Here is a 25,927-nt window from a genome sequence, read left to right as displayed (position 1 = left end):
GCATGATAACTGCACCTTGTCACACGTAATGACACTTGCAGTATCTAAACCCTTTCTGATCATTGCGATTTTGGAGTTAGACAATTTACCACATCTGATATTGAGATCGTCTGCTACCTCTAATGCGATGAGCGATATAGTAGCACCCGGGTCTAGCAGGGCTGTACATTGCTGCCCCATGATATAAATAGGAACAGCTATGCGATTGTCACCCTTTGCAGGTCCTTTGAATGCATACACATCATTACTACTAAGTTTGGGAATCAAAGAATACTGTGAAAAGAACATGGTCTCTTTATTGTCACTGGAGCTAGCTAAATGAACTTCATCGGTAATGCGGGAGAAAGCACCAACTGTTTTGTTGAAGCTGTTCCCCTCACTCCTGCCTTTAAAGATGCCATTGCCTGTATTGGGCTGGCTCTTCGGGCCGTTCTTCTTTTCGTCCATTCTTTTATACCAGCATTGACGAGGGTCATGCTTCTTTTGCATCTCTTCACAGCGCTTGGTGTAGGTACATGGCTTGAAAGTCAGCTTTTGTTTCTTGCTGCTGTCCTCTTCGCCCTTCGAGTCATGTACATAACCACGCTTAATTTTGGAACTTCGTCTCTCGACTTGTTCCATCTTGCCAAGGTTAAGCATCTTGTCTGCGGTAGGTTTACCACAGAACCTCTTGATAATTCTCAGACTGTGGTTGGTTTTCGTACCTGGCCACGCGCCTGGAACCGATTGGAGGTATTCCAGATACTTCTTGATGGAACCCACGTTCCGAAAGGACTTGTACTTCGATTTGATGGCTTGATAGCCAACATCAGACAAGCAATAAGCTATGCGCCCTGCAAGCAAGGTACACATATCATCCGACAAATCTAGTGATTCAATCAAGGGTAGAACTCGTGCTGCAAAATCAGGGATTGTTTCACCATCTTTGAGACGTACCTCTAACAGCTCGTTCACAAGATCGAGCTCGATCTTGTCAAACTCAAGAGTTCTATAGACGCAATCCTTGACGCGATCCCATGTTCTCTCAGATTGAGGAAACTTCTGGATACGCTCCTCGTAGTCTAGCGTGGCCCTGTCTACTTTGCTCAACGACAAGGACATATATATCCAAGCCATCTTCTCAAATAGGATGCCTGGTAAGCTACGTTGGTAGAACGATTGAAAGGTTTTGAGAAAATACCTAGCCAATTCCTTCATTATGTCCTCTCGAGCGGTCCTTGACAAATCTAACTCAAGAACTGGGTAGTCCTTGAACTTCGAGCCGTTGATCTGGCTGTAGTCGACATCCTTGGATTTAGGGTCAAGTGGGATGTACTCCAACTTGAAGGTTTGGTAAATAAGGAAATATTCCTTGTTGTCGGAACTATTCCATTTAACGTGGAATTCTTGTCCACGCGGCTTTGACAGTGCTGGTGGTTCAATTGACGCAATCGGTCTTGAACCACCGTCCAAAAGGGCCAGATCGTGCTTCATGCAATTGATCTCTTCCTTTAGAGGAACGATGTCGGCCTCCAAACTGTCCCATATTTCCTGTCTCTTGTTCTTGAGTCGCATCAAGGCATCGGACTTGAGGTTGGAGTCTATATTAAGACCCCTGATCGTGCTACTAGCATTATGATACCTGGACGCAAGCAACAGCCGGATTGAAAGCAACTTCTTCAATCTTGCTTCATAGCTCCCCAAGACTACAACTGGATCGTCCTGGTCTGGTCCCATGACTACTTCCTCTGAAGTTCTATCGCCAACCTGTTCTTGTATATCGATCATAGCCATGAGCTTGTTCAGTTCTTGCACTTTGTCCTGCAAGTTAGCATCGTGATCAGCGACAGCTTGATCTGTCTCGTGCTGAACAGACTGTCGTGGACTTTGTGCTCCCTCCGAGTAAGCAGTGGGTCCTAAAGGATGATCCAAGTTCTGCTCGTTTGAGGAAGAACCGATGTTCGCGAGGCCGGATGGATTCATTTTTTGTTGACAGGGATGGATTTACGACGGATGTTTGAAAATTTTTTTTTTTGATACAACTCTGTGTAGGACCTTGAAAAAATGAGATGTTTTTCAGATATTAGAAGTCAAGGAGATCAAAAGTTGTTTTTATTATTGTCAAACGAGAGCCTTTTATCAAGGACTCTCTATGACCGTCACATGATATTCTGACCTTATGAATAAAAATGGAAGTGCACCTGAGGTGCACTCCCAAGCCTCGGTACGTAACACGAAGGACTGCGACCTAAACCCAAGGTTACGACTGCCATGGACTGGGTTTCCCCCCGCATGGCCACTGGTGAGGGATCTGAAGGCCGACAGGTCTTGATCCTTCAAGGCAATCTTGTGAGTGAAGGTCTCGAGCGAATCCTCAGGCCTCATGATATCAACAAGTTTGTTTCGGATATATTGTGGGAGTTTTCTAGCTAACTCCAACTTCTTGTCCATTGTAGACTTGTCATGGATTTTGTTGGCTAACGCTACGTATCTGCTCATGAAGCTGATTAGGGCCTCGTCTTTCTCCATCTTTAGCCCGTCTAACTGGGCCCTCAGGTTCTGTGAAAGATGGGTCTGCGTCCATCTCTTAACGAAGTCTTCCTTGAACGCATCCCAACCCATGTCTTCGCCCTTGTCATCGATATATTGGAGGGCCCACGACAGAGCACCTCCCTTGAGGATGGTGACAAAACTGGGAACTTTCTTGTTGTCCGGCCACGTCTGACTCCGGAACTGCAGCTCGATGAACTTGAGCCAAGCATCAAGGTCGAAGGCGACTTCGTGCCCCGAGAAAGTAGAGGTCTGAGCGGCAAACTGCGGGGCTGGCCTGTGAGGGTCCAGCCATCGGCTTACTGCCGGGGGCGCTGGTGCTGAGGCCAATTGATTATTGGCGAACTCGAGCTGCCTAGTGAGCTCCTCGACTCTTCGCGCGAGCTCCTCACTCGAGGCCTGCTGCAACTGTTGCTGACGCTGTGCAAATATCTCTGCTGCATCCATTTCTGCCGTGGTATAACTTGATTCCGATTCTGTATCACTTGGTGGGCTAAAAACCACCATAAACTATTTGTAAACTGTGTAACCGAATTACGGACAAATAACTGTGGACAAATAAAACTGTTGACAAATAAAAACTGTGCGACCAAAAAAAAACTGTGGACTGATCGTTGATTATTGGGCTCGTTAAGACCGTGGTGCCTTTGCTACCATTGAAAAAATCACTGTCTTAAGAACCGGGGGGTTATACTGAGATGCCCTTAAAAACCGCAACGAGACGCAAATACATAGAACACACTGAAGTGTTGTACCAAGATAAAGGTAAGGAACACTTCAGGGACGGAGAGTCCACTATTTATTATAGCGGGGAGGATCGGGTGGCTGAGCTCACGTCCAGGCAGGACGGGGTGGGTTTGAGGGTACCACTATAGGTATACCTCTGGTCCTACCTACCATGACGTCACTTGTTATAGGACGTGAGCTTAAGTTGCCTCGATTTAGGACACATCTGTCGTAGAGCATCTACTAGTGATCTCTGGAAACTAGTAGGTAATAATGAAAAATGAAGAATTGGGCAAGAGCCTCGTGGTTTTGGGATACGATAGTGATCCTAAGTAATGCTTTGAATGATTTTGAGGATGCTGCAAAAGGGCATCGATAATAAGAAGAGAGATCTTTAATAACTGCTAATTTTCTGAGAATTCATAATGAGAATAATGAAGATAAACTCACCTGCAAAAGGGCATCGATAATAAGAAGAGAGATGCCGTTTTTGCAGTGAAGGAAAAAGCTACTTAAATACTATTTAAAAATGGTAGAAAATAGGATGATAGGAAATAAATAAATTGAAAGGAAATACATATTTAGGTAAATGAATAGGCGTCATTTACGACACATCATCAAGAAGCTGTTCTTGTAGCGTAGTGGTTAGCGCGTCACTCTTACTAAGTGAAGATCGGCGGTTCGAACCCGTCCAAGAACAATGACTTTCTTTTTTGCAACTACAGGAATGTATTTTTTTTGCGGATTAATCTATTTGGCAGCCCAGTTGCCAAATAACATTCATTATTTACTTGGCAGCCTACCCAGGGCTATTTGGCCTCTAACTATTTATTTATTTTTTTTTTTTTTTTTTTTTCAAGTAGGTCGCTCATACAGTTTTGGAGGTGCCATTTGGAGATCAATGCAAACGCGTCTCACCTACTACCTAGACGTCTTCAATAAACCATTCCCTAACCGTGTACATTGAAGGCTGTTTTGTGAAGATGTCATCGCCGCTGCCCTTAGTACCTCCGGCGGCATTAGCTGTGCAAGGCAATGTATCCACAGAACGCTGCTTGTTTTACCACTGATGTTATGACCCTGTTTATCAAAAAAAAAAAAAAAAAAAAAAAAAAAGTAATGTATTTGGCAGCCCAGCTGCCACCCAAGAGTGCGAAGTTAAGTGGCAGCCCCCAGAAGTAGGCTGCCAAATAGAGGCAAAAATTACTATATTTGGTATGGGCTGCCAAATAGATTAATCCTTTTTTTGCAACCAACGCATACAGCCTGTTTTAAGGAAGGAAAAAGATATTTGTACGGCCCCGTACACACCTTATTCACACTGCCCCATCCCCTTACGAATGATTTTTTTTATTTCCACGAAGTTTCTATTTCAGTCTTTCAAGTGAAAATCCGTCTTTAATCGGTGGGCTTTCTCTACATAAAAACGTCAATAGACAGGAAGCGTTGGAATCGTATAAATACGTTGATGCGTCTCCAGCCATTACTGTCATTGGGTAGCTGGATATCACGATCAAAAAGCTACATTGACCTACAGTACAGTGGTGAGTCTTTTTTTTTTTTTTTTTTTTTTTTTTTTTTTGGATGTTAACAAGTTCATCAGGAGCCTCTGTGCTTCCCCATCAACACAGGATTGTCCTCAGTAAAGGTGTCAATGGACGACGTATTGTAAACTGTTGTTCTTCCTTCGAAGACCAGGTGCTCACTACATGCTGCTATATACAACACACTAAGGAGGACGCTAGATATAAAAGTCCGTTCAGCAATAATCGAAACTGCATCAAAAATTGTGGCAAAGTTTACTCTAAGCAAGAATGGCTCCTGTTAGTGACAAAGGGAACTTGTTAACTTCGATTTAAAAGAATCTATTCAGGATCAACGGAGCACAATGCCTGTATTCATTATTATAACCATAGAAAAAGCATACTCATGTCATTTTTGATGACCGTATGGGTTATTGGGCCAGAACCTCGAGAAGCAGAGATTAATCAAACAGGTATCACTCGCCTAGGTGATTGGTACGATATGGGCCCCATTTCACAATATTTTATTCAATGCTCCTTGAGGAAATGACTTATAGAATATCCGATAATTGTTATTTTTCGCGACTTAGCCAACTTTCCCTGAGGGAAACCTTTTTTTCTTGCTGTGTAACTGGCAAATATTTACCACGACTGGTTTCAAAATTGAAAAATACATATTTTCTGAAGGCTCAATGGGGCTTTGAGTAGCATTCATCACATCACTATAAATATTGGTATTCGTCAGAAAGCATAAACCCCACTTGAATAAATTGCGCTTCGACGCCTGCTAGCGGCTCCAAGCAGAGCGAGCCTAATTGGATTTGAAGTGAGTGACTTTGCCTATAGCACTAAATGTAGCGACATGTCCATAAAAAAACAGCCCTGTAGAGATAGTTTTTTTTATAAGTGAAAACATATTTGCATGGGAACCGTACGAATAAGACGGGTATGTGCAAATAGCTTCATCCTTTAATTTACATTGCAGTCAGACACTCAGAGTTTTTTTTTTTTTTTTTTTTTTTTTAGAAAAAACAAGAGTTATAGGTAGGCCTAGATGTTAGGATAGTAACTTGCATTGGGATGTCATTTGTAGGCACATGGAATCATTGTTTGTTAGCAAATGTGCCAGGGGGCGCAACTGTGGTGAGGAACACAGACGTAGTAGCAATGATTTCCTTCTGTCTCTCCTGAGGCAACAAAAACTAGGGTTTATAAAAGCATGAATACAACGGCTCTGCCGTTTGTACAGCAATAACTGTTTATTCTCTACATATAATGGTCCTTGTTATAAAAAATATCATTTGTCTTTATTTATACCACATGCCGAGCACAATAGATTGACGTATTAGATCACCGTATGCAGTATGGTGGGCAGCTATACACAACGCATTTATTCAACAAGGATCGGAAGTCACGGTCGAGTGGGTCAAAGGACATGCCGGCAACCGAGGGAACGAAGAAGCGGACGAAGCAGCAAAACATGGACATTATGGCGAGCTATGGGATATCAACATAACGGAGCATAATGACATGTACTGCCATGCAAAGTTCAACGGTGTACCAGCGGAAGATGACTTAAGGCAGATCCTTAAGTTACAGTCAACAACTCGTACACATCACACGTGGATCGCTCAGAACAGGATGCAGGAGCATGTTAAGGATTGGACAAAAATTGATTGGCGAGCTACTATGAACATTGTTCATGATAGCAACCTACCGAAAGGACTCTTCACCAGCCCAGCGGACTGCCAAAAGCGAGCGCACAGGATCAAGAAACTCCATGGAATGTTGCCTACACAGTTATATATGAGACACTGGAGGCCGGACCTTTATGAAGACGGCAACTGCAGAGTGTGTGGGACAGAGGATGAAGATACATCGCACATCTGGAGATGTCCAAGGACGATGGAGACTCAGGCCGAGAAGTGGAAGGAGATAATCCAAAATGTGAATGTGATAGGGGAGAGGACATGGAGGAAAGAGTTGAAAGCAGTGCAGGAGCAAGCACAAAGGGCCAGAGAGAGAGGTGTAGACCCACCAAGGACAAAAGAGCCAACTTTTACTGCGGCAGAGGAGGACTACATTTGGGGAACTCTGGAGATGCATATCGATGGTGTGCGAGAAGTACGACGCCGTGGTGATAGGAACGGCGATGATGAGGAAGAGAGAGAGCACACACCAGATTGGTCTGTGCAGGACATTTACCATGGACTTACGCCCAAGTCCATTGCTCAGAGTTGGAAAGTTGGCTTCAAGACAACAACAAGGATAGCTACATATATGGCAGGGCGCTTCGTCAAGGCCATAGAGGAATTCGGTCGTACAGAAATCTGGAACAAACGGTGTAAAGTCACCGTTGAATGGGAAAAGGCTCGTGGAATCACTGCTTTGAGCAAACGCGCCAGAGGACGCAACTGTGTTGGGGAGCACAGACGTAGTAGCAATGATTTCCTTGTCCCTTCCCTCAGACAAAGACAGAAGCTGAATGTAAAAGAGATCTACAAGATCGCGGATGACCGAGTCCGGGACATTTACCTTGGGAAAGCCAAACTGGACGTGATGGAGCGGCTAGGTGGAATGAAGTTTTTGATGACTATGGATAGCGGATAATTTGTCGCGTTGCGCAACAGGCCACGTCGGAAAGGTGGACTTTGAGTACCAACCACGGCGGTCAGGGTTTATGAAATCATGGATACAGCGGCTCTTGTCGTTTGTGCAGTAATAGCTATTTATTGACTATAGTTTCTGGAGCATTTTGTTCATAGAATGTAGAAAATAAATCCCATGACCCTGAGGGTCCTTGTTGCCGAGCACAATAGATTGACACATTAAATAACCTGAAATGATTAGCGCATCAGAGGGTCAGACCTGCTGATATCCCTTTCAAAGTATGTCTGGTTGCTTCAGCAGTACTTGTATTGCCTTTACGCTGACTAAAGGAGCTGATAGCAACCATGGCAAGAGCCATTCGTGCTTGTATAGAACTCATGTTCCAACCACTAATAGTAATAAAATGGCTGACAGTACAAAGGCTGCATTGACAGCCGCGTCTGTACTTCGAAAATAAATCTCTCCAAAAACCTGCTATGTGTTTTACGTTTATCCCAGCTCTTGCAGATAAAGCATGAGTTGTCTTAGAGGGCATAACGTCGAGGCCTAGGTCTGAATAACTACATTTTCATTAGTGTTCATACAGCAGATTGGATCCAGCGATGTCCATGGTGTCGTGGGTAGGATATTTGAAGTATCCAGCTTTGTTGGGGATGCGGGTTCTAGAAGTACTGACAAATAATGGTGTCTTCGAGTTCAAGCTGGTATTTGGGTGAGAAAAAAAAGGTGTCTCTTATATTTTTATTATTCTAAAAGAACGAATAAATTAGGCGAGCCTTTGACAGCTAACAATAAATCCATTGTTATGTTGAAGTTTACCTTCACTGAGTTGAATGCACAGAACGTGGCTCAATGGGCTTTGCGACAAATGCAGGAGCAACGTGGTTGCGTATTCAGTTGCTACTGGTCTACTTGTCTCGGGAGTGTCATCTTTAAAACTGCATCTTCCATTCATAAGTGCTCAATTATATCGAGGAAATCTAAAATGTAAAAAGACAAAAAAAGAACGAAGGATGTTTCTATTGATGAGGACTGATCAATGTGTTACCCCTTGTAGACACGTTTGTCTATTAAGCAAATGAGGTTAGCAACACCTTGTAAGCTGATAAGATATTCGAGACATGTAAAAGAGGTTATTTAGTGAGTCCTGAGCTCTTCTAACACTGATGAATGTAAGCACCGGTAAAAGAATGTTTGCTCTGCTCAAAATAGATCGCTGGTACCAGCTCAAAGGACGAGCTTCGGAAAGACCAATGCCTATAGAGCCTCGTTGGGGTATTTTTGACAAACAAGAGTGGTGCAATTTTATATTCAAAATATCCAACTGCACTGTAGCATAATAATACATTCTAAGATCGAGAAACAACTGTGTAAAAAAATATACTTATAGAATTGATTTGCCTTTGTTTTATTTAGTAGCAATGCAAAGAGACTGCTAGAGATAGATATGATAAGGATTAAGGAGTAAAAGAGAGACGCGTCTCGAAATCTGTAGACCTTAGGCCTATTATCTACATTTCTGACTGTAGAGTGAAATACAAAAAAATCAACTTGGTACGCTGTCTTTTATTTTTCTTTTGTACAACTGTACCTTCAGTATTATTTTTTTATTTTTATTTTTATCTTTTTTTTTTTTTTTTTTTATTTTTTTTTATTGTTTTTTTTTTTTTTTTAGCTCCATGTCTCCTTATGATTGCATACTGCAATATGAAGAGCGATGTATAGACAAAATAGAGACAGTGGACGATGGTTATTGGGTGTAAAACTGTATACTTTTTATGCTTATTAGTGGTAATAAATGAGTGTTACGGTCCAAATGGAAGTGCATTAGTTTGCGTGTAATATGTATAAAAAAACATTCATTCCTGTTTCTCTTCTTTAAAACTCTTTAATCCAGGCCGGCCGGATCGCAGCATGCCGTCGATATGGTTGGAGCACAACAACGCTACAAGCATCACAAAAATATGAAAGGGTGCGATCGAGAATACGATGGTCCAGCAGGTTTTCAAAAGCTTCGCCTCAAATACATTATATTTATGTTGGCATCCTGGTAGCGTGGTTAGAGGGAAGCAGCGTGAATCGTATGCTCCATACCAGCTTGCACTTTGGTACCCACAGCACCACAGCTAAAAAGAAAAGTCATCACCATAAAGTTAGCAACAGTAATAACTTTTATCCTCTGAGGGGGAGCAATTTCTACTAATAAAAATATGGTGGAAGAAACTACTTACATTGTGCTGAACAAGAAGGCGCTGCTGACGGCTGTAGTCATGGATCCACTCGTCCTTGACATGTGCTCGAAGATGAGATTTGGCGCGTCGGAAAGAAATATAACCAATAGACATGTAAAGTGCAAATACGGGCCAAAGAAGAACAGCATACGCAGAAAGCCATATCCTGTTCTCACGGAAAATACCAACAAAGCCAATGCCCGCTGTGGCAATGCCTGCTACTGATGCGGCACACGCCACTAAAATAAATAAAAAAGAAGTTGTGGTCAATTATATAGTGCCACTCCCCCAAAAAACAGAAAAGATGCCAACGCTGCATACATAGGTTATAAAAACATACAATAGACGAGTTTATGATGGAATTCCATGACTAGAACCGACAATTCCCATTCTAAGCGGGACAGGATACAGGATTAGAAATCTAACACAGTATTTCAATATGACTTTTTTTTTTTTTTTTTTTTTTTTTTTTTTTTAAAAAAAACTTACTCTTCATTATGTACCCAATAGTAATAGCAAGGACTGCGCATGAGTACGCAAGCAATAAAAGATTTGAAAAGATGAGGATCCACTTTGATTTCGTCCAGCGTTTATAAAAGGGATACTCAGTGTAACGCTTCTTCATAAGAGCTTGATATGCACGCCATCGGTCTGCAAGGCCTTCCAAAGTCAAGTCAGTTCGTGTAAGATTGTAGCTGGGGTCCAGTCCAGAGCTGTTCCTGGACCCATGGTATGTCGAGCCCAGACTATTGGTCTTTTCACGACCATCAGAGGACCCATTATTTGAGTTTGCAGCGGCAAATGGTGATGCCGGGCGAGTAAGACTGCCATTAATTGCAAGTGCCGCTGTGGGCGGCAAATAGTTGTTTTTGTAGTTGTTGCTGCCACTGTTATGGTTGTTGTTGTTATAAATCATAGAGTTAGTAGAATTGTTGATGGGCGGTGCCCTGTATGGAGCGGGAACGGGGATATCCTGCTGCTGTTGCATTGGAGTCGATTGTGCATTATCAGGAATTAAAAGCGTATCACTGTTGCCGCTTTCATGACCTTGTTTGGGAGTAATCTTAGGCATGACTGGCGTCGCCGCAGATACTGAGGTAGAAAGGGATGATAGTGATCCGTCCGTGATATAAGACGAGTTTGATTTTTGAACGATTACAGGGGCGGTGCTTGCTTCAGGTTGAAGTTGTGCTCTCGCATGGACGGAATGCGAATAATTGATTGGTGAAGGCGTTCTGTCAGGAGTGAGTGTGTCCTTGCTTCCACGTTTGAAGGCATTCATGATGCGATCTTTAGGTTTTTGAGAGCTAGCGTGCGTCTGTATGTAGGGCGAGTTGGCGTGCGTTATTATTGGGCTTGAAATGTCTCGCTCAGGTAAGGACAGATCCTGCTCTGAAAAGAAAGACTGTTCAATGAGTTCTAAATATGGGGATCGGGGTCCAGCGGCGTCGTCTAATGAACTACAATAAATAGGTAGATAAAGATCAATGGGTTGTTACAAGTGTTCTATGCGGAGGATGCACACCCAACCGTCAACAAAGAGCCAAAGGAAATAGGAATTCTGTTCACCCCTTCTTATTTTTTTTTAACTTCATCCCTAACTGTTAGATGAATATGGCATCATAAATAAATATGCTGGACTATTTGTATCCAGTTCTTCACTACACTGCTCAGTGCTCACACTCATAGCCTCTGTCTATTTGTTTGTCGGCTTTACTGTCTATTTCTTTTCGCTCCTCTTCTTTCAACTCAGGGCTTGGACCAAAAGACACGAGGAAATTCATTGATGGAGGATTTTCTTAATGCTTATTTTGGGTGGCGATATAAGCAGCCATTATTTTTGAATTCTTGCTCGATTTCAATAAACATTTTAGAATACAGCTTGGAAAAGTGCAGAAATATTGATATGCACAGATGGAACCATTAAAGGAAAGGGTGGCAAAGGTCTGATTAATTACCTATTGCTTTCCTGAGGGGAGGTGTTGTTATAACTACTCTCTGTTGGATTTGGGGCATTGTGTGGCATGACGTTATGATGGTAAATAAATAAATAACGGTTTCGATTGACGAGATTGTAGATAGAATATGTATGATGAGATTAAGGAGACTAGGGGAATTAAGGAAATGAGAATACCTCCAGAGTTGAGAGAAGGAGGGATGGGAAGGAGGAGGGAAGGAACAACAAGGAGATCGATAAGAGAAAGGGAGAGGAGAAGAGGCAAGGGTGGAGAAGAAAAAAGAGGTGTGGGTGAAAGAGAGTGGAGGGGAGAAGAGTGAAGACTGAGGTGACTGGACAAAATCGAGTGTCTCTGTTTATTATTAACTAGCTCAGTTACACATAACAGGGTTACCTACATTAAGTTAAGAAATGGTGCGAAAGAGAGAAGAGAGACAATTTATTCACCATTGACCATCAACAGCCTTTTATTTCGAGCAAAGTGGGTTCATTGATATATATTTATAATCGAGGATAGCATTGATGATCCTGCTTCTCCTCTCTCCTTGCTGGAATGTCCATCACATAGCATTGCACTAGACCAATGAATTTACATCTGCATGTCGATCGGGTTCGGGAGGCGAGGGCTACCTTTCGCTTACAACATATTTTATAAAAATAAATCCTCAGACCCAAGATGGTATCTATCTTTTCTCTTTGTGCTTTCTTCCCGCAGATGGCTATAACGTAAGTCAATAGTCTACAAACAAAAATCTTTTTAACTGGAATGACAGACAAGAGTGTAGCATGTGGGATAGATGCAGAAAAAAAAAGCAAAGGTGGATCTGCATGCTCTGCGTACTGTCCTTTATCTTAGGATCTTTTTTTTTTTTTTTTTTCTCTGCACTCGTCATGAACTCAACCTCACCTATTCGAAACCATTTCGGTTTTCCATCCGCAAGCAGGAGCTTCTCTCTTTTTTTTTTTTTTTTTTTTTTTCAAGACAATTGTCCTTACTACCATATGTTGCATAGAACCCTTATATGTAGTATGCAATATTCGTCCATAGCTTTTAATCTGGACTCGGGGCATCGTTATGTCTAAATATGGAATCTGTTGTACTCTTATTCTTGTTTGGATGCAGAGTGCAAGTGTTTCAATCATATTACGCACTTAAAGCAATTGAATAGTCTGCACAGCATCAACAATAACAACAGCTCAACATCAACATCAATATTTGTGAATTTGTTTTCTGTGTCATAATGAGGTGATGTGTCTTTTTTTCCTTGATACCAGTAAACGGTATGACATCGCGTGAGAGAAGAACTTTTTCTGAGCTCAGTTAACAATAATAACAGCATTCTTAATTCTAATGTTTATGGATACGATTCTCTGGATATCACCTTGGATTCATTTAAAAAATAAAAATAAAAAGCTTGCACGTTCTTGGTAAAAAAAGAATTGTCGGTGGAGTGAAAGTGAGAAATGATAGTGCGGTCAAATAGAAGCAAAAAAAGCGATTTCGCGCTGTACAAGGCTGGGAGCAGATTATCAAAAGTAAAAAGCAAGTGGGTAAGTAGAGTACACGCAGAACAAATGTCCAAGATGGTCGAGATCGAGGCCTAGAATTTATCAAGTGAATACCCGCGCAAATTACGAATATTTATACTTATGGAAGATACAAAGAAGTTTACCGCTGATGTATCAGTGCATTGGAGTGAAGAATGGAGTGCTGAAAACCTTACAGTCAGATCCTGATGGGATAGTATTGCCATTGAACTATTGCTATGAGACATACATTCCATTGTACCATGCTGGATTCTCATGAGAAATCATTCTCTCCTGCTTAGCTGATAGTAGCATTCTTTCGCGATCTATTTGTGTCCACACGATTTCGCCATCTGTTTCCCGTACAATCTCGTTCAAATACTTAATTTAGGATTCTTGCTTGTGGAACGTTCGTATGATTGTTACATCAAACCCAGGTTAAAAGCATGTAATTCCATGTTGGATGTTCCAAGATAAGAGCCCCTGACTCTAAGGAATCAGGATATTATTCGGAGATGGTAGTAGGAGCAGATATATACCGTGATGTTTTTTTGTCTTAATGACATCTCTCAATGGGATCTATTTTTACCGTTGTGGGCGATTGTGCTAGTTATTCTTCAATTGTGATGGATTGAGTAAGACAGGGATCCTGTTGAGGAAACACCTGCATCTGCATCTTGATAGAGTACATTCATCAAATGAATGTCCGCTTCTTATCCAGGGGCATGCTAGGTTAAATATCATTGTTGTTGCCCATGTTCGCCCCCTTTTTTTGTCCCATTCAATCTTTCATGATACTTTAGTACTCTGTCAATATCCGCCCTGTCCACGGCGCCTCTTTTCGGTCTATCGGTCGTTCTCAATCTCTTCTTTTCTTCTCTCTCTCTTCACTATTTTTCTTTCTTTCTTCTCGACTCACCCACCCCTTTACATCGATTCTACATTTAGCTGGACCAGTGACCAGTGGTCACTGAATATTCTATATAATCCCAATTAACGTCTCTTGGGTGGTCTTTTTCGTCATTAGTTGAGGTAATGCAATGTTCATGTTGACGATGAGCATTTCTGAAAAAAAAAAAAAAAAAAAACTTCTTTTTTGACCTTCCTCCGCATTGGGCCTATCGGTGCCTGAAAAAAGAGATTGGCATCTGTCCATCTACTCACTTTCACTTTTAAAAAAAGCTTATTAGGTCGTTCTGTCTCGACATATTACTACATCATTGGATATTGAGTGACCATCAAGCGCCTACGCCAGCAACTCACGAATCGTTAATCATATAAACATCAAAATCCTTAACGATGTTATATCTGACAAAGGATCTATTCCCGGTCTTTGTACCGCTGGGTGTGGTTGGGTTCTATCGGTATTTGTGGTTTATCATCAAACTGCTTGCCTACTTCTTTTATCGTCCTATGATGCCAAAGAGTAATCCTACCTATCGGGCTGAATACGATGTCACCATTGTTGTCCCTACTATTGATGCTGGAGAGGAGTTCAAGGAAGCTGCCCATTCTTGGTTGGCTAATAATCCCAAGGAAATCATCATCATTACAGAGACGAAGATGAAAGATGCTCTTCAGGAACTCGCCAATTCGGTCGATCCCACTAAAATTAGAGTGTTGACTGTACCCAAGGCCAACAAACGCCTACAGATGGTGGAGGGGATTAGGAATACAACAAGTGAAATCATTGTATTTGCAGATGACGATGCTATTTGGACTCCTACCTGCTTAGAGTATATCCTTGCTTGTTTCGAGGATCCTAATATGGGAGGCGTGGGCACCTCTCAGACCGTTAAATCTGTAGGTCGTTACCAAACTGTCTGGGAGGTCCTCGCTGGTTTCCGTTTAACGATCCGTAATATTGAAATTGCAGCATCTACCCATATCGACGGTGGAGTATGTTGCTTATCAGGTCGGACGGCTGCTTACCGCACTTGTATCCTTCAGGATCCCCAGTTCCAGTACGAATTCACGCATGATTTTTGGCTGGGCAAGTATCCACTCAACTCTGGAGATGACAAATTTTTGACCCGTTGGATGGTCTTCCACGGATGGAATACCTATGTTCAAATCTGCAAGGAGGCGGAGCTACTCTCGACTTTCAAGAATAACTGGCGATTCATTAAGCAGGTATTACGATGGACCCGAAACACTTGGCGCTCTGATTTTCGTTCTCTATTTATGGAGCGCAGGATCTGGAGCCGGCATCCTTATGTGGCCTTTACAATGATAGACAAGATATTTAATCCTATCACACTGCTCTCCGGACCTATCTCTGTCATTGTGTTATCGGCTCAGGATAAATTTCACTTACCCATTTGGGATATCATCATTTCTTATGTTGTCTGGCTCATGATGACCCGTATTATCAAGTTGCTACCGCATTTGTTCAAGCGTCCTCAAGACATTATTTGGGTGCCAGCGTTCTTGGTCTTCGGTTACTATTTTGCAATCATGAAAATTTATGCTCTCTTTACACTGCACGAAGTCGGATGGGGAACACGAGCTGGTATCGATCAGTCACCTGCAGAATTAGCTCAAGAGAAGGAAAAACAACGATCAGAGCAGGAAAAACTGCAGCAGGACATAGAGAAACATGCGCTCGAACATCAGGCTGCGGCTACCCAGGCTGCTATTACTGCCGCTGCCGCCGCCGCTGCAGCGACGCATTACGAGGAGCGGCAGGAACAACGACCACAACTAGAGCGTGAGCCATTACGTCCGCCCACTATGATTGGGGATATGATTCTAAGGCCAGATTCTCCTGGCAGTGCCGAGCTGATCCGCCACTTCAGTCGGCAACAAGAGTACCAGCAGTGTCAAATACCTGGATACTCCCCATCACGGAGCGCTCAAGCTGGAAACGCGCAAAATACGGAGGTGTATGAGTATTGTCAAGATGATGAGCTGACTCAGTATTTCGCGCAACAAGATACAAATCTCACGCGCCGCTCACAGATTGATCCTTTTGGGTACAATAGAAGGATAGATGAGTACGGACGGGGAGGATCCGGTGCATAAGAAAATAGATACCCTAGATGTTCTCTTTCTCAAGGAGGAAGTGGCAGTAATAATAGCAACAAAAGTAAAGCTTGTACAACAATTAAATGGCTGCAATTTTTCTCTTGATATTATTAAAAATGTGGTAATGAATGTTTTTGTGAGTGTACACACACTATGAGCATGGTATACGGTCATAGTGACCTCAATCAGGCACAGAATTATATATGACAAACCAAAAAGGAAGACTTTCTCTTTTTCTTTTCTTTTCTGCTCCCCAATACTCTTCATTCTCTATTGATTCTACTGCCAGCTAACAATTCATCCGGTTTGGTCGAATAGCTTGTTTTTGTTCCTTATATCCCAGCGAAAAGATCAAAAATTGGAATTCATCGTCACCCGATGATAAGAAATCCTTGTTGCCTGGTGCAACATCCACTTAGATCATTGCGTCCGGCAACAGTAAGGGTGTTAGCAAAACCCTCTTCGGGATCTGTTATAGTTTGCTTGGATACGGTTGCTAGACAAACCCCTTTTGGCTCTAAAACGTTTGTGTCAACCGGTTTTTCAACTTTCCATCATGGATTCGCAGTTAACATTTGTAACAGCGGCGAGATACGCGCCATGAGGACAAGAATAAAATTCAGAGGCTCATCAGACGTTCTATGGAGTTATCAACGGGCAACCATTAGTTCGACCTCACAGGAAGTGACGCAGAGGCAGATGCGGACAAATATGCAGACCCAAAAACTGTCATGGAGCCAGAAGTCCCAACTTCTACTACAGAGTCAGGCTGAAACATCGGAGAAGACAGCTGGAATAATGGCAAGGCGACAACGGCTCTTATCAACCATACCTTTTAAACCCCGATCTCATCAAAAGCTCGAAAGCCGCAGAAGCAAAAGCAGTGGCAGTAACAATATTTATGGAGGGACTGGAGCAGGAGCAAATGATGATTTAGAGGACGGTGATAATCCAGTAGCAACCTTGCAAAAGTCTTTGGCAGCTGTACCGCACTATGCAGTGAAGAATGAAATCAAACTGCGGTACACAGAAATTGATTCAAAGGGTAATATCGTTCGGTCAACGTCAGGAGAATTCTTGAAATCAGATTTGTGCCAACAGGTAATGAACGCAGAGACAAATACTAGAGCCTTTCTCTCGCCATCCTTTCTTTTAAAGTAACTGACACTGTTATACTTCCACATTTTGTTTTATCTTGAAAGTATGGCCTGCATCCTCGAGACCTACGTAAAATTGATGGAGGCTTTAGTAATCAGATGCCGGTGGTCTTGGTCCGCCCAGAGGTCATTCTTGTCAACTTAGGGCATATTCGTGCGCTGATCAAGGCAGATCACATCGTCCTCTTTGATTTTCCCGACTCAAAAGATAAAATCGAGGATTCACCCTTTGTCAAAGATCTTCAAGTCAAATTGAGAATGGATATTGTAGAAGCTGGAGGACAAGCATATGAATTCAGGTAAATCAGATAATAATGCCTTTTAATGTTTTTCTTTACTTTCTGATGTAAAGTAAAGTAATGCTCATTAATGCTTGAATAGGGCATTGGAGGCGATATTTGTGTCAGTGGTGGCGTCTCTTCATGCAGAGATGGAGATTCTTGTACATTTTGTAACTAAACTACTGGCAAGTATCGAAGAGGAGATTGATCAGAACAAACTGAAGGAGATGCTCCAATATACAAAGAAAGTGTCTAGATTTGAGTCAAAAACACTCTTGATACGTGATGTTTTTGAGGAGTTGCTGGATCAAGGTACCCAAAAAAAAAAAAAAAAAAAAAAAAAAAAAAGAGATATATACTTGAATTGATGTAAACACATTTCTTTTTTATTATTATTACTACTAGACGAAGATTTGGCTGCCTTATATCTGACAGAAAAGAAGGAGGGTCATCCACGAATGGTTGATCAGCACGATGAAGCTGAGATCTTGCTTGAAGCATACATGAAGCAGGTGGAGGAGATTGCCAACGTGGTGACGGTGGTCAAACATCAGATGCAATCTACAGAAGACTTTGTGAATGTGATCCTAGGCGCCAAACGTAACCAACTGCTCCTGTTTGAGCTACGGATTGCGATGGGAACCTTGGGGATTTCATCAGGTGCAATTATTGCAGGATTTTATGGCATGAATCTTCGAAACTACCTGGAGCAAGATCCGTATGCATTCTTTGTTGTCACAGTTGCAGCCCTTGGGATTAGCGGATCTGTGTTCGGGGCATGTGCCAGGAAGTTGAGGATACTGGCAAGGGGCACAACATAAATAAGTTAGACTTTGTAGACTAAATATAACCAACATGCCTACTGCTCCTACTGCTTTTTATCTTTATTTCGCGTGTCACTTTTTTCTTATATTGTTTCTTACAACTTCAAGTCATCCAGTGGACAACGATGCCTAATACGACCAATGCAACAACAGTGCAGGAGCACCTACGTGAACTTCAGGCACTCGTTCAGGACGCTCTCAAACAATGGAGCCTCGCCTCAACAACTATAGCAGCTACATCACTAGTTGCACAGACTAATCCACCACGATTGACAAATGGTAATAAATGTCGTCTACACTGGAATAAAACTGGAGCAATAGGACCTTAAATTCTGACAAGAAGATCGTAATTGGACATCATTAGAACTACATCCCCTTGGACCTGTCCAAGTAAGCTTATTGCAACGAGACTACAAGGAAAAAATTGCAGCTATTCGCACTATTTGTCTGTCGTTTGCTCAAGGGCCTTTGCAACAGTCATTAAATGGAAGTGATTCGTCTAGTGCGTCGTCTCTCCGCAAGTATTCTTCATTACTAAAAGTAAAGAGAAAACTATGTTTATTTGGTATCTACCTTTCATTGCCAGTTTTTTCGAAGTCTGTGGCACTTTATCTAATTACTTCTTTTTTAATCTCCTGTTTCAGGAAGATGCACAACATGAGGAAGCTTTGTCATCTGTCAAGCTGAGCATGAAGCTATGTCAAAACACTCTCCGAGCAGCATCACAAGACGGCAGTATTAAAACGGAGCATTTAATCAACACTATTCGGGATATGGCCACAGGGCTTGGGTAAAAAGTCGAATTGATGATAATTACTATGTTCACTTTGAAAAATTTGAGATGGGGAGAGCAGCTTTCTAAATATCCTTACACCTTTTACTTGTATTTTGCAAAAAAAACTATCCTTCATCAGATTGGAGTGTTACTTGGAAACTGGATCTAGGCCAGATAGCATGTTACCCGTATCAACACTAACAATCGGAGGAAATGTGATTGTTATCGATGTATGTCCCAAACAAAAAAGATTGTTGGAGAGATCTAAAGGCGCGCTTATGTGACCAGTACCCTTCGACTTACATATTGCAACATGTTCAATTCGCTCCCTGATAGATTGATGTCGAGAGTACAGGGGCAATTTTGAGAGTCAAGGTCTCCTATGCTTCCGAAATTCATCAGGATGAGAGGGTAGCCGTTCATAACTGTGAAGTTGTATTCTATATTATTGTATTTCCAAATACCTTTTCTTTAGCCAACCTGAAATTTTTATTTTTATAATTGAGAACATAGATTGACCGTTTACTGGGCCATAACTTGCGGTGTAAATGTGGAAAGTTGGTGCATACGACGACGGAAAAAACTGGCAAAGCAACAGAGACCAAATTAGTCCACCTTCCGGATTGTAGTCGCGATTTTGACGCCTTTTCAAAGAATTTAAAGGCTTTAGCAACACTCGACAGCTTTTCGAAAAAATATCCAAATATTGACTTCTTTCACAACATCAGGTCTATGGATATGGATCTCAAAGAGTTATTCAGGCGAGAAATGTAATGTGGTTCTATTCACACATGCTCTCAGAGCAAAAGAGAGGGAAAAAAATAAGTGTGATGCCCTTTGGTTGAAACACAAAAAAATTGATTTACATCATGACGAAGAGGGTCAACAAAGCTTATCAGTTGGATCTTTCACTACCATGATTTTTGGATTTAGGTCACTCACCGGAAGGGACCTTAATAGGGTTTTAACATGTGGACACGGAATACCAATGACTCACGAAGTTTCTCCAGGACCCTCTGTCGCGTATTGGGCATCAAAAGCAGATCTGCTAGATGTAGCATGGGAAGAACTTTCAGCAGCAATCGAGCAAGGTGTGAATTCCTAATCAATACTTCTTCATTGTCACTTGATTACCGTCTGGAATCTGAACAAGGAAACTTATATTACCCTTTAATGCAAAACAGGGGCGAATGAGAAAGTGAAGGTACCCTTCCATCGGATTAACATTATGATGGAAGAATCAACAACACCATTGGCTGGATATCTGCCTGCAGATCGCAGTGGTTTTCTGCTTTCAGAGCAAGACTCGCTTAGCTTGACGTCCGTGCCATACGGATCTATCATGAATGACCAAGGCAGCGTCAGTCCGACCACGATCCTCCAACAACCGTTGAGATGGATCGTTCCTAACACAGACTCTACAGTCGAGGCGGCGTATGTGGCAGTACTTCATCCACCTGTTGTTGTATCGGAGGATGTTGCTAAACAGCTAGCAGCACTTTCAAACCAGGCAGGTCTGAATACAACCATGGGTTCACATAAAAATTCAGGATATTTATCGCTTCAAGAGTGCTTAGTATGATTTCTGTAAAACCTTGGTTGAATAGTTTATGACATTTTGTCATATTGGTACATCACAAATGAAGCTAACTTTTTATTCAATATTGATTACAAAATACAAAAAAACAAAAAAACAAAAAAAAAATAGATCAGCAATGATAATGAACAGAGGTCGTGGGAGGTCACATTAGACTATGGTGTGAATGCTGTGCATCAAGTTTACTCGTTTGACAGGAGCAAGATTGAAGCCCGTCTACTACATAGAGTCCCCTTCACCCACGTTTCTCAAATCTACATTTGCACAAAATTATTACGTCAACAGCTGGCATTCAACACCCTCTTCCAGAGCTGTTTTAAAGCAACAGTTTCAGGCTCAAACCCCGCAGTTGAAAAGACCAATAAGGAACTGGCAGCAACTAAATTGCAAACCAGCATTGGTAGTAGTAGTAGCATTAGCAGTGGCGACAAAGGCGGTAGCAATGTCCCTAGTGAAAGCAACAAGGAAGATGACCAAAAGGTCTCAATTGTTATCCAGACGCCCCAGCCTCCACACGTAATCTTGGCTTCGTTCGTCAACCCACATACGGAAACGAACATGACGATCGAAATTCTAATTGATGCAGGCACTGGGTTACCTGCGGTGCGACTTATCAATGGAACAACAGTAGGATCATCAGGGGTATCATCGGGAGGAGTAGGAGGCATAGCTGGAGTCACTGGTTTGAGCAGTATATCTAATATGGGTAATCTGAGTGGTAGTTTAGTTGATATGCAACAGCAGCAGCAGCAGGAGCAGCGACTATTCTCAATTGAGCCAGAGAAGTTGACAAAGGTTCTGCAGATGAGCGATAGTATACCAATTTTGGTCCGGTGGATACTCAAGAGATCATTTGCATGGGTGAAAGAGAACTTATATCAAGGTAAAGCTGTTCACCAACCAAGCCTTTCACGAAGGGCTTCGACCTATACAGAGGAAGGCGGTATATTGAAGCGGCCCAGAGTGTAAAATAAATGCACTTTCATTTATGATGGCGAAACACAGGTGTAATACATACGAGCATCGATAGTAAAAGTTGTATTTTATTCATCTTCATCACTCTGTGAATCGTATGCTACCAGGCTAAGCAGCGCATTTGATTTTGGTTTTGCAGCAGAGGCACTAGAGATAATAGATGTTGCCTTATTTTCCTCCAACTTAACTTTTTTGTTGTTTGTATCTTTGCTTTCTGGTGCCAATTTGGCTACTGCTACTATTACTGGTTGAGGTGATTCTTCAGCCTTACGTTTAGTTTTATCTGGTGATACGGTCGCTGTTGATGGCTTCGAGGTAGAGGTTAATGCGGGTGGAGAGGATGAAGATGAAGAGTTATTGTTGGTATCCGTACGCTTGACTAATCCAGAAAAGAGTGATGCCTTTCTTTTTCGTCCCAGTCCGAGATCCGATACTGGTGTTGACACTGATGCTGATGAGGGTGGTGATTTTGATGGATTAGAGGAAGTGGCAGAAGTAAGAAGGGGCATTGGAACTTGTGGTGATGCTGATTTTTGACTTTGTACTGTCATTCGAAATTTTCTCAGCTCTTCTTCTTCCTGTTCAGCGAGTTCCTTCTTTTTTTTGGCTTCTTCGTCTTCCAAAGAGCTGAGAAAGTCAAATTCATCGTTATCGATTTTATGAATAAGGTTTCCAAACTTGGTGGCCTCCAGGAAGGCATCATTCTTCTTTTGTTTCTGCTCTTGCAATCTTTCGTAAAGCGTACGAGGATCATATGGTTCTTCGTCCTTCAGAGGCGGAGGATCTGGATATAATTTAAATAGGGAGGATGATAGGAATAAAATATAGAAATATTAATAGTTTTTTACATTTTAGCAAGAAAAGTAGATAAGATAGCGGAGTCTTCACTCACTTTCTTTATTCGCATATGCCTTATTCCATTCTTCTTGACGTGCCTTGCGAGCTTCCTCGACAGCATCTAATAATAATTCCGATAGAAAAAAAAGACAGTGTGGGTGAATTGTTAACATAGCTGCGAATCAATGCGGTCATCAACATTTCCGTCTTGTCTGTAATAGTAAGAAGGAAATAAAAAAAAAAAAAATGCTGTTGTTGTTGCTACTGATTTCTTGCCTGCACTGACGAAGTTGATGGAGGACATGGCCACTGAATGCACTGAATGTGATTGAAAATCGAGTGGTTTAAAATTTCTTGAAGTCTATCAAAATTGTGCACGTGAACAATAAGTGCACAGGCCCTCGAGTTGAAAAGAGAGCAGAGACAGACTCTAACGTATTGATTCATGCATGGTAAAGCATTTGAGAGAACTTGGCGATTAAATATCATGCTCTGCAAGTAGACTATTTAGAATAGGATATCTCTATATTTTTATGCTGACATGTCTAAATGATGTTGATGATCGACATTAAGATACAAAATGTGAAAAAGAAAATGAAATGAAGTGTAGTCAAAGATGGGAATAGGTTTGATTGTATCTCCCTTTAAGGCTATGCAGTGCCAGTGATGGCGGCGGCGGCACCGGGAAGCTTAATGTTCGTGGTGGGAACAATGCCGAACTTGTAGTGGACATCCAGGAGAATCTTGAGGGCATTTTTGGACTGAAGATAGCTCAGGTCCTCACCAGGAGCAGCAGCTTGGGCAAGATCTTTGTTAAGAGCTGGCTGCTTACCATCGAAAGGGAAAGCACGCTGGAGAATTTCATAGACCATTAAAGTCGTACCGAACTGAGGTGAGGAGCGGAAGATACGAGCAGGGCCTCCTTTGAAGAAAGCACGGAAGCCTTCTTCTCTGTAGATTTTACGGGCAGCATCAGTGATGCCGTTATAGGTGCTCTGGCCTTTCTTTGCTTCAACTTGCAGGCGAGTCTTGATCACATCTGCAGGGGTAGTGAAGTAAGCCGCAGGCATACCAGCGACAGCACCAGCAATAAGAAGCTCGCCGATAGTCAAGCGGTGATCTGGGCCTTCCTTGAAGAGGTCCTTCTTTAAATGAGCATAGACAGGGAAGTAGATAGCAGAGAAGGGGATATCACGGAGCAAGCACGCGCTTGCGCCCTTGTAAAGACCTACAATACCTAGGTTACGAACGATTTGGACGGCACCAGGACGTGGGGCATTGATATCCATTGACTTGGCAGCCTCACCAGCCACTTGGAGACGAATTTTGACAATCTCCAGAGGATTAGTGAATACCACCTGAGAACCTCCTGCAACACCACCGGCAATTAACTCGCTGGTGAACGTGATGTTGCCGTCCTTATCTGTAAGATGTTTCCTGACCAAGTCATTCATGGTCAACTTGATAGCTTTTTCTGGCGCAACACCCTGTGACACGTCATGAATTCGAAAGAAAAAAAATGTTATTTAAGTGGAAAAACCAATGTTTTTCAACATATAAGCCTTCTTTACAAGTTACTTACAACCAACTGGGGACCAAGACCACGGTAGAGACCAAGCACGCCTTCATTCTTTATGACCTTCTTAAAGCAATCGATACTGTTCTTGTACAACAGCTCTCCAACGACCTTGGAACGCTGATTTTGCATACGAGTCTTGACAAGGTCAATAGGATAAACGACAGTGGCACCAACAGCACCACTGATAGATCCCAACAAGAAACCGTCTAATTTTTTTGTACAAACAGGGGTTAAAACGCGAGTCAGCTTATGAGCTCATGCTTGCTTTTTTAACTCACATAATTTATCGTATATCTAATGAAAAATAAAATAAAATAAAACAAAATAAAAGAAAAAAAAATTGCTTACAAGATCCCTTCAGCAGATCATGGATACGGCCATGTTTCACTTCAGGTTCGGCAAGGACAGCAACAGGGGCGGCGGCATGCTCCCATTTGGACTCTAGCAGACGGTAAAAGTCACGCAGAGTCAACTTGCCTGAGGTATTATCAAGACCAGCGAAATGGAAGATGATGTCGGCTTCCATGGGTGTGAATAAAGCAAAGCGAGTTTCCTTAGCTGCGGTGTTTAAAAAGTCAGCCTTAGTGATGGTGCCATCCTTGCTCTCTGACACAGCCTTGCGGATGATGCGCTCCACCATGTCCATTTCACGAATGACGTTGTAAAAAGCCATGACGTTTGCAAATGAGATCTTGTTCCCAGCATAAACATTAGCAAGCGTAGGTAAGTTATCGAGGACATGATCCGACAGCTTGTGTCCAGCGATGTCGATTATGATGCGCCTGAATTCGTCAGGGGTGATGTAGCCAATGGCCTGGGTATCATAGTATTTGAAGGCTTGACGGAGTCGCTCTGCCTGAAGACCCTTCAGAACCTGTGTAAATTCCTTATAGGGCATCTCATGCGTGGCTGATTTGCCTCCAGTGTACAGCTTGAGCCATTCACAATCAAAGTCGAAAGCTATGGCATCGGGTCCAATGTTGGCAGATAAGATTTGCTTAAACTGCTCACGCGTGATGGTACCTGACCCTTTTGTGTCAAAGAGGCGGAATGCGATCTCGTATTCTGCATCAGGACGTGTCAACAAGTTCTCAAAAACGATACTTTATTTTAGTGTGAGGAAAAAAAAAAATTTAGTTAAAGATTGTAAAAGCAAGAAGCAAACCACCCAATCCAGCAAAGACGTTTTTTTTTAAAGCCTTTTCTGTTTGACTTACAAATCTGATAACGACAAGATGCCGCTCTTGGACTGATCGGCGACATTGAAGAGGACACCGTACTGTGAGCGCTGAAGTCTCTTGTAGTCCTCACCAGGTGCGATGGCATTCACAAAGTCATCCTTAGTCATGAACTTTTCACCGTTCTTTTCAATCGATGCGAATCTATGGAAGACACGCTTATATCGCTCGACGGCAACTTCATTCGAGATACTTGATGAGAAGGCAGTCTTTTGTGACATTGCGGAGGGAAGGAGAGAGAAGTGATATTATAATTTATAAGGGAAAGCTCTAAAAGAAATATGTTTAAAAAACAAAGTCAATTCAGGTACACAAAGTAAAATATAGGCATGACATAATCCTCTTCGAGATCTTGATCAGGTAGAATTATGAATCTCACACAAACACAATGAACCATCATCATCCACTACTTCGCCATCTTTAAGTTACTGATGCTCAGTTTGTAAGTTGTAGATTGGAGGGAGATGAGCGGAGTAGATCATTCACACAATCATTGTGATCGTATTTCAAGTTGGCATCCACTCCTCTTTGATC

At 42.2% G+C, this 25,927-nt stretch overlaps 6 protein-coding genes and 1 non-coding gene across 7 annotated transcripts; 4 read left to right on the top strand and 3 right to left on the bottom strand.

The window, feature by feature from the left end:
• The first annotated feature begins 3,882 nt into the window (after window positions 1-3,882).
• On the top strand, window positions 3,883-3,955 carry BCR41DRAFT_t136. Its single transcript has one exon. It is a non-coding gene; the product is annotated as a tRNA-Val (tRNA).
• A 5,107-nt stretch (window positions 3,956-9,062) lies between these two features.
• On the bottom strand, window positions 9,063-11,991 carry BCR41DRAFT_362704 (hypothetical protein). The gene is made up of 5 exons (XM_022025766.1): window positions 11,578-11,991; window positions 10,109-11,079; window positions 9,960-10,010; window positions 9,620-9,858; window positions 9,063-9,514 (listed from the first exon to the last, which is right to left on the bottom strand). The coding sequence occupies exons 1-5, from the start codon at window positions 11,643-11,645 to the stop codon at window positions 9,248-9,250; spliced, it is 1,596 nt and encodes a 531-aa protein (XP_021876650.1). The 5' UTR covers window positions 11,646-11,991; the 3' UTR covers window positions 9,063-9,247.
• Window positions 11,992-14,402: 2,411 nt separating this feature from the next.
• Window positions 14,403-16,549, top strand: BCR41DRAFT_379066 (nucleotide-diphospho-sugar transferase; the record flags this gene model as incomplete). The annotated part of the gene is made up of 2 exons (XM_022027192.1): window positions 14,403-15,615; window positions 16,449-16,549. The coding sequence occupies 2 exons, from the start codon at window positions 14,403-14,405 to the stop codon at window positions 16,547-16,549; spliced, it is 1,314 nt and encodes a 437-aa protein (XP_021876649.1).
• A 379-nt stretch (window positions 16,550-16,928) lies between these two features.
• BCR41DRAFT_313010 (hypothetical protein) lies at window positions 16,929-18,389 on the top strand (the record flags this gene model as incomplete). The annotated part of the gene is made up of 4 exons (XM_022021108.1): window positions 16,929-17,231; window positions 17,333-17,586; window positions 17,669-17,880; window positions 17,974-18,389. 4 exons carry the CDS (start codon window positions 16,929-16,931, stop codon window positions 18,387-18,389), a joined length of 1,185 nt encoding a protein of 394 aa, XP_021876648.1.
• A 70-nt stretch (window positions 18,390-18,459) lies between these two features.
• BCR41DRAFT_362701 (mediator of RNA polymerase II transcription subunit 1-domain-containing protein) lies at window positions 18,460-21,784 on the top strand. The gene is made up of 9 exons (XM_022025765.1): window positions 18,460-18,671; window positions 18,757-18,932; window positions 19,037-19,182; window positions 19,307-19,397; window positions 19,504-19,578; window positions 19,681-19,937; window positions 20,101-20,258; window positions 20,352-20,743; window positions 20,876-21,784. The coding sequence occupies exons 1-9, from the start codon at window positions 18,518-18,520 to the stop codon at window positions 21,731-21,733; spliced, it is 2,307 nt and encodes a 768-aa protein (XP_021876647.1). The 5' UTR covers window positions 18,460-18,517; the 3' UTR covers window positions 21,734-21,784.
• A 4-nt stretch (window positions 21,785-21,788) lies between these two features.
• On the bottom strand, window positions 21,789-22,892 carry BCR41DRAFT_425890 (N-terminal domain of NEFA-interacting nuclear protein NIP30-domain-containing protein). Its single transcript, XM_022030647.1, has 3 exons — window positions 22,853-22,892; window positions 22,632-22,697; window positions 21,789-22,523 (listed from the first exon to the last, which is right to left on the bottom strand). Exons 1-3 carry the CDS (start codon window positions 22,878-22,880, stop codon window positions 21,808-21,810), a joined length of 810 nt encoding a protein of 269 aa, XP_021876646.1. The 5' UTR covers window positions 22,881-22,892; the 3' UTR covers window positions 21,789-21,807.
• Window positions 22,893-23,226: 334 nt separating this feature from the next.
• Window positions 23,227-25,614, bottom strand: BCR41DRAFT_312966 (mitochondrial carrier domain-containing protein; the record flags this gene model as incomplete). The annotated part of the gene is made up of 4 exons (XM_022021106.1): window positions 23,227-24,063; window positions 24,159-24,361; window positions 24,504-25,258; window positions 25,373-25,614. The coding sequence occupies 4 exons, from the start codon at window positions 25,612-25,614 to the stop codon at window positions 23,227-23,229; spliced, it is 2,037 nt and encodes a 678-aa protein (XP_021876645.1).
• Window positions 25,615-25,927: the final 313 nt, after the last annotated feature.

The sequence above is a fragment of the Lobosporangium transversale genome (genome assembly GCF_002105155.1).
Source record: "Lobosporangium transversale strain NRRL 3116 chromosome Unknown BCR41scaffold_56, whole genome shotgun sequence".
NCBI classification, from domain to species: Eukaryota; Fungi; Mortierellomycota; class Mortierellomycetes; order Mortierellales; family Mortierellaceae; genus Lobosporangium; species Lobosporangium transversale.
This window is presented reverse-complemented; position numbering and strand designations above follow the sequence as displayed.